Source organism: Streptopelia decaocto, assembly GCF_964273445.1.
Source record: "Streptopelia decaocto genome assembly, chromosome: Z".
NCBI lineage: Eukaryota > Metazoa > Chordata > Aves > Columbiformes > Columbidae > Streptopelia > Streptopelia decaocto.
This window is the reverse complement of record NC_138657.1, coordinates 70,059,242-70,077,011: the sequence shown is the minus strand read 5'-3', so window position 1 is coordinate 70,077,011 and position 17,770 is coordinate 70,059,242. Positions and strand designations below refer to the sequence as shown.

General features: G+C 45.3%; 1 protein-coding gene across 2 annotated transcripts; it reads right to left on the bottom strand.

Moving 5' to 3' along the window:
• Nucleotides 1-532: 532 nt before the first annotated feature.
• On the bottom strand, nucleotides 533-16,118 carry VLDLR (very low density lipoprotein receptor). Of its 2 annotated transcripts, XM_082074480.1 has the most exons (19): nucleotides 15,831-16,117; nucleotides 11,003-11,122; nucleotides 9,956-10,078; nucleotides 8,955-9,077; nucleotides 7,229-7,600; nucleotides 7,000-7,122; nucleotides 6,796-6,918; nucleotides 6,243-6,362; nucleotides 6,041-6,166; nucleotides 5,473-5,644; nucleotides 4,915-5,139; nucleotides 4,641-4,759; nucleotides 4,122-4,261; nucleotides 3,865-4,006; nucleotides 3,413-3,559; nucleotides 2,403-2,492; nucleotides 1,923-2,000; nucleotides 1,643-1,812; nucleotides 535-1,305 (listed from the first exon to the last, which is right to left on the bottom strand). In XM_082074480.1, the coding sequence occupies exons 1-19, from the start codon at nucleotides 15,979-15,981 to the stop codon at nucleotides 1,270-1,272; spliced, it is 2,700 nt and encodes an 899-aa protein (XP_081930606.1). In that variant the 5' UTR covers nucleotides 15,982-16,117; the 3' UTR covers nucleotides 535-1,269. The 2 variants fall into 2 exon arrangements, with proteins under 2 accessions (XP_081930607.1, XP_081930606.1); XM_082074481.1 differs by lacking the exon at nucleotides 2,403-2,492 and having other exon boundaries at nucleotides 533-1,305; nucleotides 15,831-16,118.
• Nucleotides 16,119-17,770: the final 1,652 nt, after the last annotated feature.

Below are 17,770 nucleotides of genomic sequence, written 5' to 3'. Positions count from 1 at the left end.
TCCGAACTTTATCACAGAGCAAAATGCCTGGAGACCACAGAACCTGCAAATTAATTCAGTTTTAATCCTTCTCTGTTTCACTATTGAACTACACATAGAGCATGGAACATACTCAGTGCTACTGAAATTAGCACTCAAGTAGTATGGTACTAAATAGTTATCATCAAGATGAATATCACCTTCCCAGACCCCGAACAGTTGTATAATTTATTTTTCTTTCCTATGGTGACCCAAGAGAAAGGCTCCAGTACTTCAAGTGACCAGTATCTTAGAGCCACTACAATGAACTGAGTTCTCACAGGGAAGGAGACACTAGCTTTTTGCTGCTCACCACAGGGGACTTCTGTCATTACACACATAGCAACTGGGGCTTCCCAGCACTAAGACTCCAGGAGCAGGCTGCCACTATTAGCTGCCAAGTCACAGCTCTGCTACTCCTTTGTACAGGGGTAGCAGCTACCAAGATCCAACCTGCACTGGCTTTGCCATGAGGAGTAACTACTAAGAGCTTTACACCACTGAGCTTGTGGATAACATCCTTTGCAAGGATACTTCATGTTCTGGCTGGCAGCAGCAGTGTGACTAACTAAAGCTTTCAATTTAGGAGATAGTTTATTTTGCTTCAGTGCTAATGTAATAACGGAGACCACTACTTTAACTGCTTAATTTTATTTTATTTTTTCCCCTTCTCCACATTTAAGATCTACAGTGGTTTCTGAAAGAGCACTCATGCCTGTATACCTCTAAGAGGTAACAGACAAGATTGTTTCAATCACACATACAAAATGACTTATGTTTACAAATTTTTGGCAATCATAGTAACCCGTTTTTTCCTATTGCCATTGCCCAAATAACTGAAAAACACAGTGTACAATAATTTACATTGAAATACTTCAAAGTGCTTGATAGAGATTTTCTAAGAATAATATTTACAAGTGGCCTATACACATATGTACAGGTGTTACAAGTTGTGGCTGGAATATGGCTTTCTATGGAAAGTGCTTTATATTTGGTCAGTGGTGTTACTGACTGACCAACCCAAGGGTTACTGACAAAACAGTAACCACTAAAAGCTGAATTGTTGTGGACAGGTATTTACAGAGTTTGTTGTTAAGCTGTATAAAATAGCTATTTACATAAGTGTTCCATACATACAGAAAGTATCTTCTTTCTTCCAAGAATGGAGGAAGTCTTTCAGCCACAAACCTGGTTACTATCCCCAAAGAGTGTAAAACACAAGTATATCGGAAGTGATTGCTGATCCAGTGCTCACGCCATATCGTCATCTGTGCTCACAACAGATATCTGTACAAAATAAGTACAGGTTATCTACAATTGCACTAATGAGATGCAAAACAATACATATTCTCACTACACACTAGTTTGAAACTGGCTAGTTCTGAAGGCTAGTGACCATATTAAGAACTGACTACTCCATCTCAGTTATAGGACAGTAGTTACCTACTACAACTTTGACTAAAAAGACAAGTTATCAGTTGATTCAGCCCAGTGGTTTGGCTGCATCCAGCTGCTTTCAAGAGCAGAGACCTCTCCTAACCTTAAGTCAGATATAATTTGGTAGTCTTTATGTCTACCCTGAGGAATAAGCTGAAGCCTCAGATATGTCAATAGGTTTACTTACTGCAGGGTAGGTGTGTCCTACTGAACCGCCATGCCTTCCAATATCAATTGTGATGTCCTCTTCTGTAGTTTTCAGATAGACAGGATTATCAAAATTCATGCTTTTCATGTTTTTGTGCTGCCAGTTACGCCACATGAAGTAGCCAGCCACTGCAGCCATCATCAGCAATACTTTGTGGAAAGAAAGAGACTGTAAGTATGGAGGAGGATCAAGCCAAGCTCCTGACTAGGAGTGGTTTGTCCCACAAGGGGTCCTAAAGGCTGGTGAAGGTTGTACTCACAGACAGGAAGAACAGTCCAAGCTGCTGATGTTCCTCTAGTTGCAGCTACTTCAGGTGTTGTACCGTTGATGTTGACTCCTGCATGAGAATTTCAAGTAGTAAGCTTGCTTACTGACAGGCTGTCAGACTTTATCAGATGCAAGCACTTCCTAAGCCCACAAGCTGATATCATATATATAGCTTCTCAGTGACACACTGCAAGAACAGCCTAACAGGCTTCATCCTATATTAGTAGAAAGCTTTTTTTTTTTTAATTGCTTGATTTCTCTGAACAGTCCTGGGATTTCACAGAACCTGTATGCTTCTCAGTGTCATGAGTGAACTAATTCTGTTTATCACATGCTTCAGCTGTTGTACTACAAACATGATCTGGCCTGTGTTCTCCACTTGCATGCAGAGTAGAAAACTTCAAGTATGCTAGTGGGTCAGTTTGTGTTTAATTCTCTAATGTTTAGCAATCTGAGTTATTGGGACCAGTACCTCCAGGAACTAGTCCAACAGTTGGAGATTTTTCTGTTGTGCTGGTATCTTTAGCCTCAGTGTAAGCCACAGTTGTTCCAGTACCTGAAACTAATTATAGATCAAGAACCCAGTTAATCCTGAAGTTCTGCAATGGCTTAGCTATAAGAGCCATGGTAGTGAATGTTTAGCAGATGGCAGAATGATCATGCAGCTTGTTAGCTTTATCTGAAACACTGATATTAGTTATTTCACTAGCATATCCTCAGCTGAGGGTTTTCGATAAAAATAATTCCAAGAACAAGGCTGGACAGTTAATCAGGCATCAATTACGGGTATTTAGAGTCATGACAAGAGTAAGCCACCTCATCCCTCACCTCAGGTTTTCTGAATGCGATTTTAGTTGAGTAAGTTTACTGGTTAGGTACTGTCCTTCTATAGCAACCCTTTAAGCAGCCAAGAGAGGACAGCATCCTTGCATTCAGTGCTCTGGGACAATCAGAATCAACATATAAGAGAGTAAGTGGTGCCTTAGTTTCTAGTTCCACTCCACTGGACAAACAAGCCTGCCATATAGTCAGTGCTCAGGGTAGAAGCAGCAGCATGTTTGAACCATGAAAGGAGGTTCAAACAAACTTCCTCAGCCAGCAAGATTAGCCTACTAGCTTTTCTAACACTGTTTATTTATACGCTGTAGAGCCGTATTAGCTTATGCCCCTTGTTTTATACAAGATGAGCTCAGTATGTTCTGTGCATGAGCTTGCTGTCTGCAGAAAGCCATGGAGGTACACAGTCCTGCTGCAAATGACAGTGATGCAGAAGCCAGGCATGGACTTTGAACAGCACCTGCAGACTTTGAGGGTGAGCTTAATGCATGCTAGAAGACCACCCCCTCCAAGATTAGTTACATCAGATTAATTTATGCAAAGCTGTCAGCCTATACTGCCATATTCACCTACAAAAGGTTCCATACACCCACTGCTTCCGCATCCCCATCCATCCTGGAAAATATTCCAGTAATGTTACCATACCTGCACATCTCAGACCATTCTCTTGCAATAAGTATCCAGCAGGACATGCACAGGTGTACTTTGGAGAGTGTTCATTTATCTGAGGAGCAGGCAGGCACAGGTAGCTACAGCCTCCATTTGCCTTGTTTTCTTCACACCAGTTCCTGCCTGTTGGTACAGCAAGTGACAGGAGTGAGCCTTCATACTCCAGGTGTACAGCATGATTATTTGCTCAATAATTGTTCAAGTAGAGTTACTTGTCTCTGTAGGTTATAGATTTGTACCTGCTTTGCCTAAGAGAGAGCAATTGCAACTAGACTTTCTCTCAAACCCAGTGGCAATGTTTATGTTAGAAGCTCCAGTCACACTAAGAAGAAAAGTAGACCGTATACAGGGGAGCAGTATCATTTGCCACCATCCAAACAGGGTAGGCTTCTTAAATATACACTGACCTAACTACAAAATATAGTTACCTGAAGGCTGAACAAGTTCATGATACACAATGATGTCCTGTGCATCATTGAGGTTGTTCACTAGGGTAATCACATCAGTTCCAGTAAATTTGTTGGCACCATAGACTGCCTCATTCTCTCCATCAATCCAGTACACACGGTCCTAGAAGAGAATAACTGCAAGTCACTATCTCTGTGTTACTATGAGTACCATAATTACTAGCCATATACTAGCAAGAAGAGGATCTTTGACAATTACTACAGAAAGTCATTCTTACCTCAAATATTGTTAGAGCAAGAGGATGAGGAAGGAACATATGAGACTTCAGCACTACCCTACGGTCCTGGCCATTCAAGTCCACACTTGACAGCATATGTAGTTTAGAATCAAGCCAGTACAGACGGCTTTTTACAAGATCTAGGAGGGGAAAAAGAGGCAAATGTTTACTATCTAAATGGAGAAAACCTCGAAAGCCTCCTGCAAAAGTTGAAACACCCACACATTCAAGAATAGTTGCAGTGTTGCCCTAGTGTCTTACCACACTGGGATGCAGAAGGCTGCTGCAGTGCTGCCTAAGTGGTCTGTGCCTCAACCATAATATAGAGCAGTGCAAGAAAGGTTACTATTTCAGTATCTGAGAAGTGCTATCTGTACCTGATGCAGTGTCTCCAGGCATACAGGAACTTCCCATTCTCAGAAGCTGAAAATACTCCTCCAAAGGATGACCTTGGCTTTTGTAGCAAACAAATTGCTAAAGCTCCAGAATACCTCTGGCACAGAGACAAGTTCAACATACCTAGAGCAATTCCATTAGGCCATTGGATTTCTGTTGTCACAAGCTGCTGTCTGTCAAATCCATTCATTCCTGCTTTTTCAATTTTTGCTGGCTCACCCCAGTCTGACCAGTACATAAAGCTGTGAAGCAGAATTTATGTTGTATGATGCACTATAGTACTGTGTAGTATCACTCTTAATTATGACCAATAACTAACAAAGGCTACCTAAGTCAGTTATCAGGACATGGAGTAGCTGATAGGTCCACTCTTAAGAGAACAAGGAGAAATACTCACCCAGAGAGAGGATCTACAGCAACAGAAGCTGGCTCTCTCAGCTCAGAGGAAAACAAAACCTTTCTTTTTGTGCCATCTAGGCTAGCCACTGAAATGGTCTTTGCAGTGGAGTCAGACCAGTAGATGTTCTTATAAACCCAGTCAACAGCAATTCCTGCTGGGCTGTGTATGTTGTCCAGGATTCTGATGTGTGTTCCAACTTTATCACGGGTATCAACAGAGGCACTGGAAGACAAGAATTACTTGTGTTGAACTCCTTCCTCCACAGATACTACCACTTGGCATGTCCCAGCAAACATTGCACACAGATCTCAGGCAGTCAATGTAGAAGGTGCACTTGTGACGTTTCAGAGTCCTTTTGTACAGTTGTAGCAGCACTTATACTAGGAAGTGCAATAGGCATATACATTGCCAGTTGTGGGAACTTGCATCTACTGTACTTTGTCTTTAGGACATCAGGAATCTAGTTCTCATCACCAGAGCCTAGAGAAGCATCTTGGGTGAAGTGTGGGTTGGTTTAAGGGAGCACAGTAGGGTTCAGAAGCCAAGCCCATTTACCTGAAGATTGCTTTTTGGCTGAAGTCAGCCCAGTAAAGCTTTTCCTCAGCAATATCAGCATCTAGAGCTACAGTGTTTCTTAGCTGCTCTACTAGCTGAATGTACTCTTTCCTCTCAAGCCCAATCTTCCTGATATCCCGGCGGTTGGTGAAAATCAGACATGGTTCTTTCCCTGTGAAAAGAGTGTAAGTGTTATCTGCACTTGTAGACATGCAGTCACATACTGTTCTTCTATGACAAATTTTGAGAGTCATCATATTTAGTATTTGCCATGCCACACTTGCTAGTGGATGCTGACAGAGGTTTTGGCTGTACCACACCTCATCCTCTTCTCCCTCCACAGCTTGATGGGGGAGGGTCCTCCTGCCCAGGGTGAAGACACAAGCAGTTTGTCAGGCAGCTTTAAGTACTGTATCATGGCATCATTCAAGGTGCTGGGAGTGTCCACTTCTGTACAAATTGTATTGGTAACTGCACAACAACTACTGTCAAAACCACAGTAGCAGGAAGTAGCATCACTTGCTACTTCATTTTGAAGTGGGGATAAAAGCTTTATGCCAATACTCACCCACTGCCTTGCACACTCCAGTAGCAAGATCCATCTGATAGCCACGGCTACACTCACATTTGTAGCCCCCTTTCAGGTTGATACAGATTTGACTACAGATACCAGGGTTCTGGCATTCATCAATATCTGCAAAGACAACAATTTAATTTGTTCTCATCTCCACAACATCAGTAGGGTCTATGTTAACCTACTTGATACTTGCCTCCACAGGTTCTCCTGTCTATAAGCTCAAACCCAGCTGGACAGTCACATTCATAGCCAACAACGAGATCTCTGCAGATATGAGAGCATCCACCGTTGTTCACCAGACATTCATTTACATCTAGAAGAGAAGAATTGGCCATTTCTGAGACAGCACACACATTTAGTCTTGAAGTCTGAGTCATGCGGTGCTTTATCACATACCCATCCATTTTCTAGTGATGCCTGCCACACATGCCAGTCTGGCACCTGAAGATTCTCACCCAAATCATATTTGCTCAGCTATCAGCATGTCACTTGTGTTACAAGCTGGCAACAACAGAAGTATTGAACTTCCTGGAAGTCTGAGAGTTTCTAATGCTTTCAAGTGCCTTCTGTCACCCCAATAGCCAGTTTGGCTAGGATAAAACTAGTCTATTTGAGTAGGTCGCTCTTGGTCATTTGCTTGAGACCAAGGAAGTGCAGCTGGGCATTTCAGACAACATCTGACAGCTCAGAGGCTGTCTCCAAGCATGTCTAGAGGTCAGCATTGTGTAACGAATTTGTTCACTTACTACACTCCTTGAGGGGTTCATCACTCCAGTCCTTGCAGTCTCTCTGCTGGTTACACACTTTACTGACATCTATGCATTCTCCACTTCTGCATTTGAATTTGCCAGGTCCAGAGCACTGAATAACTGAGATAATGAAGACCGTGAGGGCAACTACCAGCTTAGATAGTCTGCAAAGACTTTATTCTTGCTTAGTTCCACACTTACCATTGTTACAATTTGCTTCATCAGTGCCATCCAGACAGTCTCTCACACCATTGCACTGCCTACTCCCATGGATGCAGTTCCCATCTTCACATCTGAACTGGTCTGGTCTGCAGGTCCGAGAAGCTGAGGACACAGCCATTACAGACTTAAACTCCTGAGGTCTGCTGAAGGAAAGAAAATAAAAAAGGAGCCAAACAAGACCTCCTAGAGAAGGGCCAAGTTAACTTACGGCAGTTGATTTCATCACTTCCATCCTTGCAGTCAGGGTCTCCATCACAGCGCCACTTTTTGTGAACACATTCACCTGAGCCGCATTGCACCTCACTGTCAGAGCACTTCACAGGAGGTACAGGCTGGCGGCCACATTGCTCTAGAGATTCATCTGACTGGTCAGAGCAGTCAGCATCATCATCACACACCCAGCTGATGGGGATGCAAGTGGAGCTCTTGCATTGGAACTCATGAACTCCACAGGTAGGAGGTGCACACTCCAGCTCATCACTGCCATCGCTGCAGTCATCTTGACCATTGCAGACAAAGCTCTTGGAAATACATTGCCCACTGCTGCATGTGAAGTCTGCTGGACTACAAGTCACATTGCCTGGAGTAAGAGAGATAATCAGATTATCATAAGAAGGCAGACTTTTGAACGAAGGTGTTTTGTTTTGCAGGTTATTCACCAGCTGTTAGCTGACAGAAGATCAGCATCCCATATAAGGCTCTAGGAGAACCTAACTGACCACCTACAGGACACTTGGGCCCCACAGAGACTGTCTTCCTTGCCTTTGGATGTTATGAGTCAGAGGCATAAATTTTGGGCTACTGAGTGAAAATAACCTTCTTCAGAAGCAGCTAGGCTGTTCTGCTTCAGAGTGCGAGCCTTTCAGGAAACAGGCTCAAACCCTGTGGACCAGAGACAGAAGGTAAGAGAATTGCTAACTCTAGAGTACAGACTAAGAATAAGGTAGCCAGATGGTCAGCATGCACTGCAGTTTGAAATTGAAGTGTTTTGTGCTTGTCCTGAGGACAGCAGTGGCCCATTTGCCTGGACCCTGGGGATAATAGATCAAGATCTTGCACCAGTTGATCCTGCAGTATTAAACGCACATACACAACTTATGCCAGTACAAATTACACTGGTTTAATAGCAGTTTCGCTAGCAGCTCAGTATGCCTTGGCTGATAGTTTTATCAGCTTCATTAGAAATGCTGTCTTCAGATTTACTTGTCAGATTAAAGCATCTCCTTGCTGAGTAAGGCAGCAACTCCATTGACACATATCAGAAGTCTCAAGACATCTCATTAGCCCATCCAGGTAAGGTGGCTCTGACAAAAGCCAGCCCTGTGGCTCTGGTTACAGCAAATTTGTCTCAGGACAGCTCAGAAAACTCGTACATATGCAAGTTCACTAGAATAAATCAGGAATGCTGCACTTTAATGCTGGCAGTGGCAGCTTCAATTGTGTACCAGCCTGGAGCTGCCCCCCAACACCTGCAACATAGCTTCTCTAGTCTGCACTTTCAGACAAGTGCACAGAATACTCCAGGACAGGGCTATAAAGCAGATCAGCCCTTGGCTACAAATCACTACTACATTTTTAGAAGACCATTTGTTAATGTAAGCAGCAACTAGAGTAACCTGTTTAGAAACTCTGCAGTGAACAAGTTCTGATGGCTTGCCTGACATGTGACTAAGCCTATGGCAATTGCCAAAATTAGCCAGAGACCAAAGAAAAATGTCGTGTAGCTTATACTGCTGTAGTCCTTAACCTAGCAGGATAGAGGAGTATTAGAACGAGTCCACTTTGTTAAGCAGGCTGCAATATAAGATGAATGTAGGTTTAAGGAGATACTGAAACTATGAGAAATTCGTCTTCCCAGGTATACTGCCCAGCTAGCTCCTTTCCAGACAGATCAATTTCAAATAGAGTTATGCAGCCACCGTTTCTTCCCTTACCACAATTCTCTTCATCTTCTCCACTGTCACAGTCTTTTTCACCATCACATTTCCAGGACATTGGGATACACTGGGTTGACTGAGGACCACAGCTGATTTCATTTACCCGGCATGTTCTCATATCTATTGAAAAAAGTTTAAGTTCAATTTAAGAGTTCTGAAATTTAAGAGCTACTGATCTTGGGTTTTAGCAGTTGTCCTGAAAGTTGAGACTGAAAGGCTTCAGCTCTGAACAAAGTTGCAGTTATTTAGATGCCAGCATCCATCTAAGTTGATGGCTCCATCATGGAAGATGTTACACTAGTTTGTAGTGTTCAGTAAAAAAAAAGATGCTTCCAGCTCCTAATAGATTAGTATTTTAGAGTATCTCTGTAATGGTAGTTTTGCGATTGCACACCAGTTACACTGTAGAAGCTTGAACTATAACACGTAGTAGGCAGGAGTAATGCCAAAGTGCAGTAGGACTTGGGGCTGAAGTATTCCTCAGTGCGAATCCTATTGATACAGAAAAATGAAGCTTCATGGATCTATATTCCTTGATCAATCACCACACTTCAGATGAGGTTGCCAAATGCAAGACCTCACAGTGAAGCCTTTGCACCAACCCCCCAACATGTAGTCAGTTACTCAGTGCCTACACTAGCTCTGGTTATCTTGCAAAGCAATTGTCTTGGAGGACAGAGATCACTTGGTGAATAAGGCACAGTAATGGTCAGGCCTGCCATATTGTGCTTGCTGCTTCTGTTTGCCAGCAAAACCTTGTACTTCCTGTCTGTTACCAGGTACAAGTGTAGATTTCCCACTCAGTACTGCATCTTTTAAAATAGCAAAGTCTTATCAATACCCCAATGTGGCCAAAGCCAAGCTAACACTTAGGAAGGTGCTCTCCAAGACGAGAAGTTCATCTTTACTTTAGGAGGAAAGATGGGCTAGAAGCACGTAAGAAGTCAAAGTGCTACTCCCTGCAGGCTTGCCTGCGCTGACAAGCCAAGCTCACTTACGGCACAGTTCAGCACTCTCGTCAGACCCATCCTCGCAGTCCGGATCCCCATCACACTGCCATCTGTTAGGCACACACTGACCGCTGGTGCACACAAAATCAGATTCAGCACACGTCTTCTTCACTGCAAGGGAGAAGGACAGCCACTTGTTTAGGCACTAGAGCTTGGCTTGTTTGTTGCAGCTAGAGAAAAGCTGCCTTGCTCTAGGAAAGTGATGCAATACCCTTAGTTCTTGGATGTCTGGTGGTGTCCTCCACCAGTCTAATGACAACAATAACACTTCCTAGAGAGTTATACTACACACAGAGAAGCACTTACATTCCTGCAAGCAGGCAATGAAGGATTGCTATTGTTAAGGGAGACTTTGTTGCTATAATAGCTGCTGTTTTAAATGCACCCAAGTTAAAGTAAGGTCTATTGACATTAATATTTTGAATTCTGAGTTTATTATCAAGGCATTAGAGAAGCATGGTACTATGTAACCCTAAGGCAACAGTTTAGGTCTGCTTGAGCACAACCACACAAGTATTGTATATGAGTCCATTCTGCCTCCTCTCTAAGTACATCTAGTCATCCATCTTGGCCTCTGTGCCCACTTAAAGTGAGAGTTGGCAGCCAAAGCTAGACTTAGTGTTTACAGGAGACTCAGCAGATCACTTTCACACATAAAACATGGCATTTAACCTTGGAATAGCCAATAGCTAAGGGCTAATAGCTACAGTTTCTACGATGTCTGCAAGCAACAACCAAGAACAGGCCTGTATATTGTTCTTGACACCCTTATAAATAAAGTTCTGGTCACAAACTCTTCTCTCAGTCACCAATTCCAGGAGACTTTTATAGCACTCAGGAAAGTATAACTGCCTCAGATGGACACAAGGCATCAAGATAGTTCCCAGGTTGTTCTAGGAAATTTGTCCTTTACTCTGTATTCTGAGTTTTGGGAGTGCTGGATGGGATAAGCATCTCTCCAGCTACCCACTGCTAAGCCCCCACTGCCAACTAGCAAGTACTAGTAGAGAGGTATTATTTATTTTGATTACTTACCACAGGCACTCTCATCACTGCCATCTGAACAGTCTTCATCACCATCACATTTCCAGAGCAAAGGAATACATCGTCCATTACTACATGGGAACTGGGATTCCTCACATTTTGTTCTTGCACCTTCAATGAAAAAAGGAACCTAAGTCCCAATATTGTTAAGCAATACCTCCTTGCTTTCCCCCACTGCTGACCAAGAAGTTAACCAGTTTAATAAACAGCATAACATGAACATAAAACCAGATCTGAGTTCTGAATCTTTGTAGGCACTTATTTCAATCATGAAAGCAGAGCAAGAAGCTTTCCTTCACAGTACAAGTACAGAGCTTAAGCATGCTGACAACCTACTTGCCAGACAACAGTAAACCAGCCTCAGTGTTCTTACTGCGTTTTCCTTTTCAAGGCAGGGTCAAGTTTGCAAGGCAAATGGATGTATGTACACAATGACTTCTGTTGTCTAGCACCTAGCATTGCATTCTCAAACTCTTCAAACTTTAAGCAAAATAGGTTTAAACTTCTCTAACTTCAGGCTGGATTAGCATTTCAGTACTCTGCTGCTAACACATCACAGCAGAATGCCCAAGATGTCTGCAAAGATAGCCTAGATATCTGCTCTGTAGTTGAAGAACAATTTTCTATGTTTAAGTTACTCCTCAAACAAGGGCACCCAGAGACATTTCTTAATATACAACAGAAATATGATTACTTCTCTGGAACTTGCTTATTAAAGTTGGATCAAGTGTGATGCTAGGAGAGCAAAATACTTTATCACTTCTTTCTGGAATTGTTTGTTGTCTCTCAAGTGATAATGGTTTTGATTTGTTAGCATACTTGAGTAAGTTACTGCTCTCTGTGTGGTGCTTTTAGTTAGAGTATATTTTCTAGAGCATCTTCAGCTCTAAAACTGTATGACCCTGTCCCTCAAGGGAATGTACTTTGTCTTGAAGCCACGTTACAACTATCACTAAAAGCAGCAGCCTGCTTCTTCGAATCATAGAAAAATTTTGGTTGGAAGAGACCCTCAGGATCACTAAGTCCAACCATAACCTAACTGTGGCACTAAATCATGTCCCTGAAGACCTCATCTAAATGTCTTTTAAACACCTCCAGCGTTGGTGATTCAACCACTTCCTGGAGCAGACTGTTCCAATGCCTGACAACCATTTCCATGAAGATTTTTTTTCCTAATATCTAATCTGAACCTCCCACGGCACAACTTGAGACCAATTCCTCTCATCCTATCACTTGCTACTTGGAAGAAGAGACCAACACCCTCCATGCTACAACCTCCTTTCAGGTAGCTGCAGACAGCAATAAGGTCTCCCCTCAGCCTCCTTTTCTCCAGGCTAAACAGCACCAGTTCCCACAGCTGCTCCTCATCAGACTGTGCTCCAGGCCTCTCATCAGCTTCAATGCCCTTTTCAGCAGCTAAGCCAGAGCTGTTTCATGTAATGTATGCTGGCAAGTGTATAAACTCATGCATTAGTGTTGGCTGCCCTTGTCTATGGCATGATGCAAGACTCCTGCTCCTCTTTGGTTTATTACATCGTTTGATGGAGGTGCTTTGTCTTGGCATTCCAGGGCACAGAGGGCATAAAATTTTGCTAGAATGTTACTTGTTATTTTATATCTTCTGTGTATGACATGCAAAATGCAAGACAGTTTCCAAGTGGAAAGAAGCTATTCAGCCATTTCAGATTATACTGGCTAGTCATCAAGAACCAGGCAATGGCAAATCCTGGACAGAGTATAAGCAAGGACAACACAGGCAACTTTACCTTCTGAGTATCTCATGTAAATTCATGCTAGAAGTAAAGGATTTGAAACAGCAGCTTATTGAGCTCTTCTAATGTTTTAGCAGTCTCACTGGTTGACTAAAACACTCACTTGTTAGACACAGTAGAGCCATAACAACTAGTTTCATGGAAACTGTGTACAAAGAGTGCCAAAAAACTCAACATCAGTTCTTGTGCTCTGTATTTCCGTTCCTCCTTTCCTTGTCAGGATGGGAGTTGCACCAGCATGCACTTTCTAAGAGCATGTTTTTTTGAAAGCTACTACTCTCTGGTCAAGAGCAGTCAAACAAGTATCTTGCCTTGTGCTAGAAGGTACACCCCAGCCAGCTTAGAGAGGCTGCAGAAGCTATCAGCTTGCTCCATGCCTGACACCACCTTGTTGTCCATTAACCTCCAGCAGAAGTAGCCTTCTGATTGCAAACCCTGGTGACACGTCATTCTAGTTATTACTGAACTACCACCTAAACATACAGACCAACTCACTCCTGGTAGTTTTGAGACATTCTCATCCAGGCTTTCAGAGTGAGAACAGTCAACCTTTCCCAGAATAGCATACTGGAGATACTAGACTAAGCCTGCCACTCAGGAGATCCCAAAATAACTCCACAGTTCTTAGTTACTCTATTTCAAGCTAGAATAACCAGAAAAGGCTTGCTAAGACTGCCTAGTACATTGTGACTTACAAACATAACATCACTTCAACCAAATGCTACAGGGTAGCTGCACAGAAGGATAAATGAAACAGTAACTGAGCTTGGAGTAACAGCTATAACTTTACAATTACAGTCCTTCCAACAAGCCAATCACAACAAGCCACTCCAAGAAGGTATTGTCACTTCTGCAGCTGGTACCAAGTGAAATGTCAGAGCAGCTACTTTTGTTATCCCACAAACAAGCAAAGAAGTGACAGCACCTAACACCCGCACAGGTGTACAAAAGTAAAGGTCATGAGCTGTTGCTACTCCTGAAGATGTCTGTCAAACTCTAAAGGCCACTTGGAGTTAGCTCCAAATAAGACAAAGGTTAGTTCAGCCAGTAACTAACTAAGGTCCCCTGTGTTACACCAAGTACAGTTCCACAATGCCAGGTAACCATTTTGCCATTGCACTACCAGCCTAACCCACTGCTATTTGAAGCAACAGAGTCATACCTCACTTGCAGCTATTTGAAGCAGAGTCATACCTCAGTTGCAGCTTCAGTCACTAGACACTTAATGATTTACAGATCAGCGTCAATTAACCACTAACTCAAAGATTCTCTTCATGTGCTACTCCTACACCAGAAGCACCTTCATACCTTTTCTCCTCCTTGGGATAAGGTTTAGGCAAAAGATACGGGGAACCAGTAACTTTACAGCCTGTGATTGCTAACATACATTGTCTTACTGTTCCCCAGATAACTACTTACTAAAAATTGGCTCATAAGCACCAATTTGTGTGAGGTTAAGGAGAAGAGTTACAATGACTACTGAAATTAAACTAGCTTTACCCATACCTTTGCTGTCACTGTTTGTCTCAGCCCCTTAAGCAAGTTGTCAGATTACTTGTCTGGGCAGCCTTAAACATGTGACACTTGTGTGCTGTCATCTGACACCAAGTCCGAGAAAAGCTTGCCACAGTGATTGGGAAACGCTGGGAGAGCTCATACAGGAACTAGCTTAGACTCCCTCCAGATCCTGGCAATTGCAGCTACTAGCAGCAGAGAGATGGTGGGGTTGTTAGCTCAAATTAAGGGAAGAATCAGATTAATTTGGTGGACTAGAGTTGCCCTCCACTACATATCTCCTATTATGATTTCAGACTACAGCGCAATAGCAGTTTCAGTGCCAGCCAGCTTGGCCCTTTATATACTATTGAATCACGTCTGTTGTAGACCAGACGTGAGCAGTCTACATGACTGGGAACTGAGGAGTGACTAGGCAGACTTTTCCCTTCTTCCTCTTTGCATGAACGCTGGATGCAACAACCCCCTGGCTAGGCTCTGCCTGGGAGACCCAGAGTCTGAACTACTGCATATACAGTTAGGACTACAAGGTACAACTACCTTTAAGTATGCACTACCACCACAGCCAAGATCTGACATGGAGGCCTACTTTAGGGCACTAGTCAGGAGACAGGGAGCCACACAAGAATGCAGACATCAGTTGCCCACCTACTACCAAGGAGAGTAGCCTGGACCTGAAGGAAGGAGTCAGATTGAATACAACCTCCACTCAAGACGGATATGTTCTTAACTGGCTACCCAATTGGCTTAATGCGCAGATCCCTCTGCCATAGGAGTTAACAGCTTCTACACTGGGAGGCAGCCCTGGAGCTCGCCACGAGCAGCGCTACTCGTGAGAGCCCAGCCCGCAAGACGGGATCGGGCACGGCAAGACTCAACCTTGCCACCAGGTGGAGATCCCTTGTGGTAGTTACCACTGGCCCTCAAACAGAGCCATGCCAATGCCGCTGGATGCCACAAAGCCAAAGTTGTACAGCAGTTTGACAGCACCTTCAACGCCACAGGCTTTCCAAGGGCTCCTCTTTCTTCCACCGCGACAAAGCCCCAATCCTTCCCGACCCCCCGTATCCCGGTGAGCATCAGGCACGCAGACCCTCCCCTCAGCACCAGGAATAGCGCAGAACAAAAAAATAAAAATCCTCCCGCGGCAGCCGGATCTCTCCCGGGACAGGTGGTCCCCGGGGCGGGGAGGGTCGGCCGGGCAGGGACTCAGGCCCACGTTCACCGGCTCTGCGCGAGGCACCGGCCGCCTGAGGCCCGGCGGGGAAGGCGGTGCCTCCCCCGACAAGAGGGGCGGTGGAGAAGACCGCGGACGTAGCACCCCCCTGTACCGCCCGGGAGCCCGGGCCCGCCCGGCCGGTCCCTCAGCAGAGCCCCACTCCCCCCAGCACCATGGGCAAGCAGCCTGAGAGACGGGAAAATAATAAATAAAAAATAAAAAAGGAAGGGGTAGTAGAAGAAATTGTTCCGGAGGGCGGTGGCGGGAGCAGCTCCGCGGTGCGCGCCCCAGTCCCCCCGGGCCCCGCACTCACCGTCGGCGGCGGCGCGCAGGCAGCTGAGGGCGAGCAGCAGGCACAGCGCCCAGCAGCCCGGGACCGCCCGCCGCCCCGCACCGCTCCTGGGGCCGCCGCTGCCGGCCGCCGCCGTGGCGCTCGGGTCTCCGCGCTGCCGCTCCGACCGCATCGCCGTGCCGGAGGGACGGAAAGAGGGAGGGCGGGCGGGCAGGCAGGCAGGCGCGGCGGTCGGAGAGGCGAGGAGGAGAGGAGGGAGACGGAGACATGCACGGGGGGAGGGTGTCCCCGCGGCGCTCTTATACCAGCCGCCCGGCCGCCCTGCGCGGCCGCTGGTGACTCACGGCGCCGCGCCGGGCCCCGGTTGGCTCGCCAGCGCCGCCCGCCCCTGCTTCCTCCTCCGCGGCACCTGCGGCCGCCGCGGCGCGCTCGCACAGCGGCTCGGTACGGCTCGGCACGGCTCCGCTCGGCTCGGCTCGGTGAGTGGCGCTGCGGCGGGGCGACGCGACGCGGTGCGGTGCGGTGCGGTGCCGTGCCGCCGGCAGAGCCCACCACGTTCCCCCCTCCCGGCCTTCCTTCCGCGGGGCGGGGGCGGTGCGACCCCGCTGCCAGCCCCTGCACCCGGGGCGGCGGTACGGGCAGCCTCGGCGGGGGGAGCTTTGGCGACGGGGGCTGGGGGATCGCGGGGTGCGGCCGCGGCTTTGTGTCTTTTGCTTCCCCAAAATGCCGATGCCGCTGTCCGCGCCTCGCCGCGAGGAGGGGGCGTTGCGGGGCCCCCCATCCTGGGCGGCACAGCGAGGCGTGCCGAAATCCGCGTTGCGGGATGGTTTTCTCCAAAGAAGCGTCTCTTTAATTTGGTGGCCCCCTACCCGCCGCCCCACGCGCTCGTGCTTGCGTGCCTGTGGGTTTTTTCCTCCCGTCGTGGCAGAACATGACTTAAAACGAAGCAGGCACTGCTCTTGAGGAAGAAAATCACTACTTATGCATTCTCCGATCAGGGATGGTAGTTAATTAGTAATTGCATGAAATCATATGCCAAAGTCGTATAATTACAAGCTTAACCTTTTATTTTAAGGGGAAGAATTGCTAGTTTTATTCCACATTTGTAGCGTTTCAAACATCCAATCATGTCTTGGTGAAATAAAGAAAGAAAAGAAGGGCTGGTAAAATGCAAATCTGGTTTTGTTCACGGCACTCTTCGAATGTGCAATTGAGGTTTAGTGATCCTCTGCTTTTTTCATTTATTTTCATAGGCTTGCTATTTTATTATAATATTGTGTGCTGTGCTATTAGTATTTTACTGGAGACATAATCTACAGCAAGCTGCTCCAGCCAAAAAAGATGAAAAAGCTGGTTGCTGTTTCTTTCTTTGAAAGGAAGTCTTGAATTATTAGCCTAATATTTGGAGTCTTTTTCAATAATGCAGATGATTCCTCCAATGAAGGGGTTACCTTTGAGGCTTTGTATTTCCTAAATGTAGTAACATATTTCTTTATACATTATTTGCAGAGTGAAGCCCTTTTTGAATCGTGTCCATGACAACGCTAAAGACAAATCACACCACTGCATGAATAACGTTGGAGTGGATTATTTCTTGCAGTTCATGTAACAAACAAGTGTCCAGGTCATCCTAATGGGAAGACAGTTGATGTATCGGAGACTTGTTAAAGAAGTCAAGATTTGTTTTCATGTAACTGCAATACATCTGGGAATAATATTTCTGGTGTATGTATAAATGCAAAGAGAGCAGTTCCTACTGTTTGCCTCTCTGTAGCCCCTCTACCTCATGGCCTCAGTGGCAGCAAGAGAGAGACTCTGCTGTCACAGCCTGACTTGTATATGGCATTAGATGCTACAGCACTGTTCTTGCAAACATATACTGCTTCAAGCAAGAAAATTCTATTGTGTGCAAGGGGGTTGACTGCGGTCCTCAGGAAGATGGCTTAGTGTAAGTGGTATGC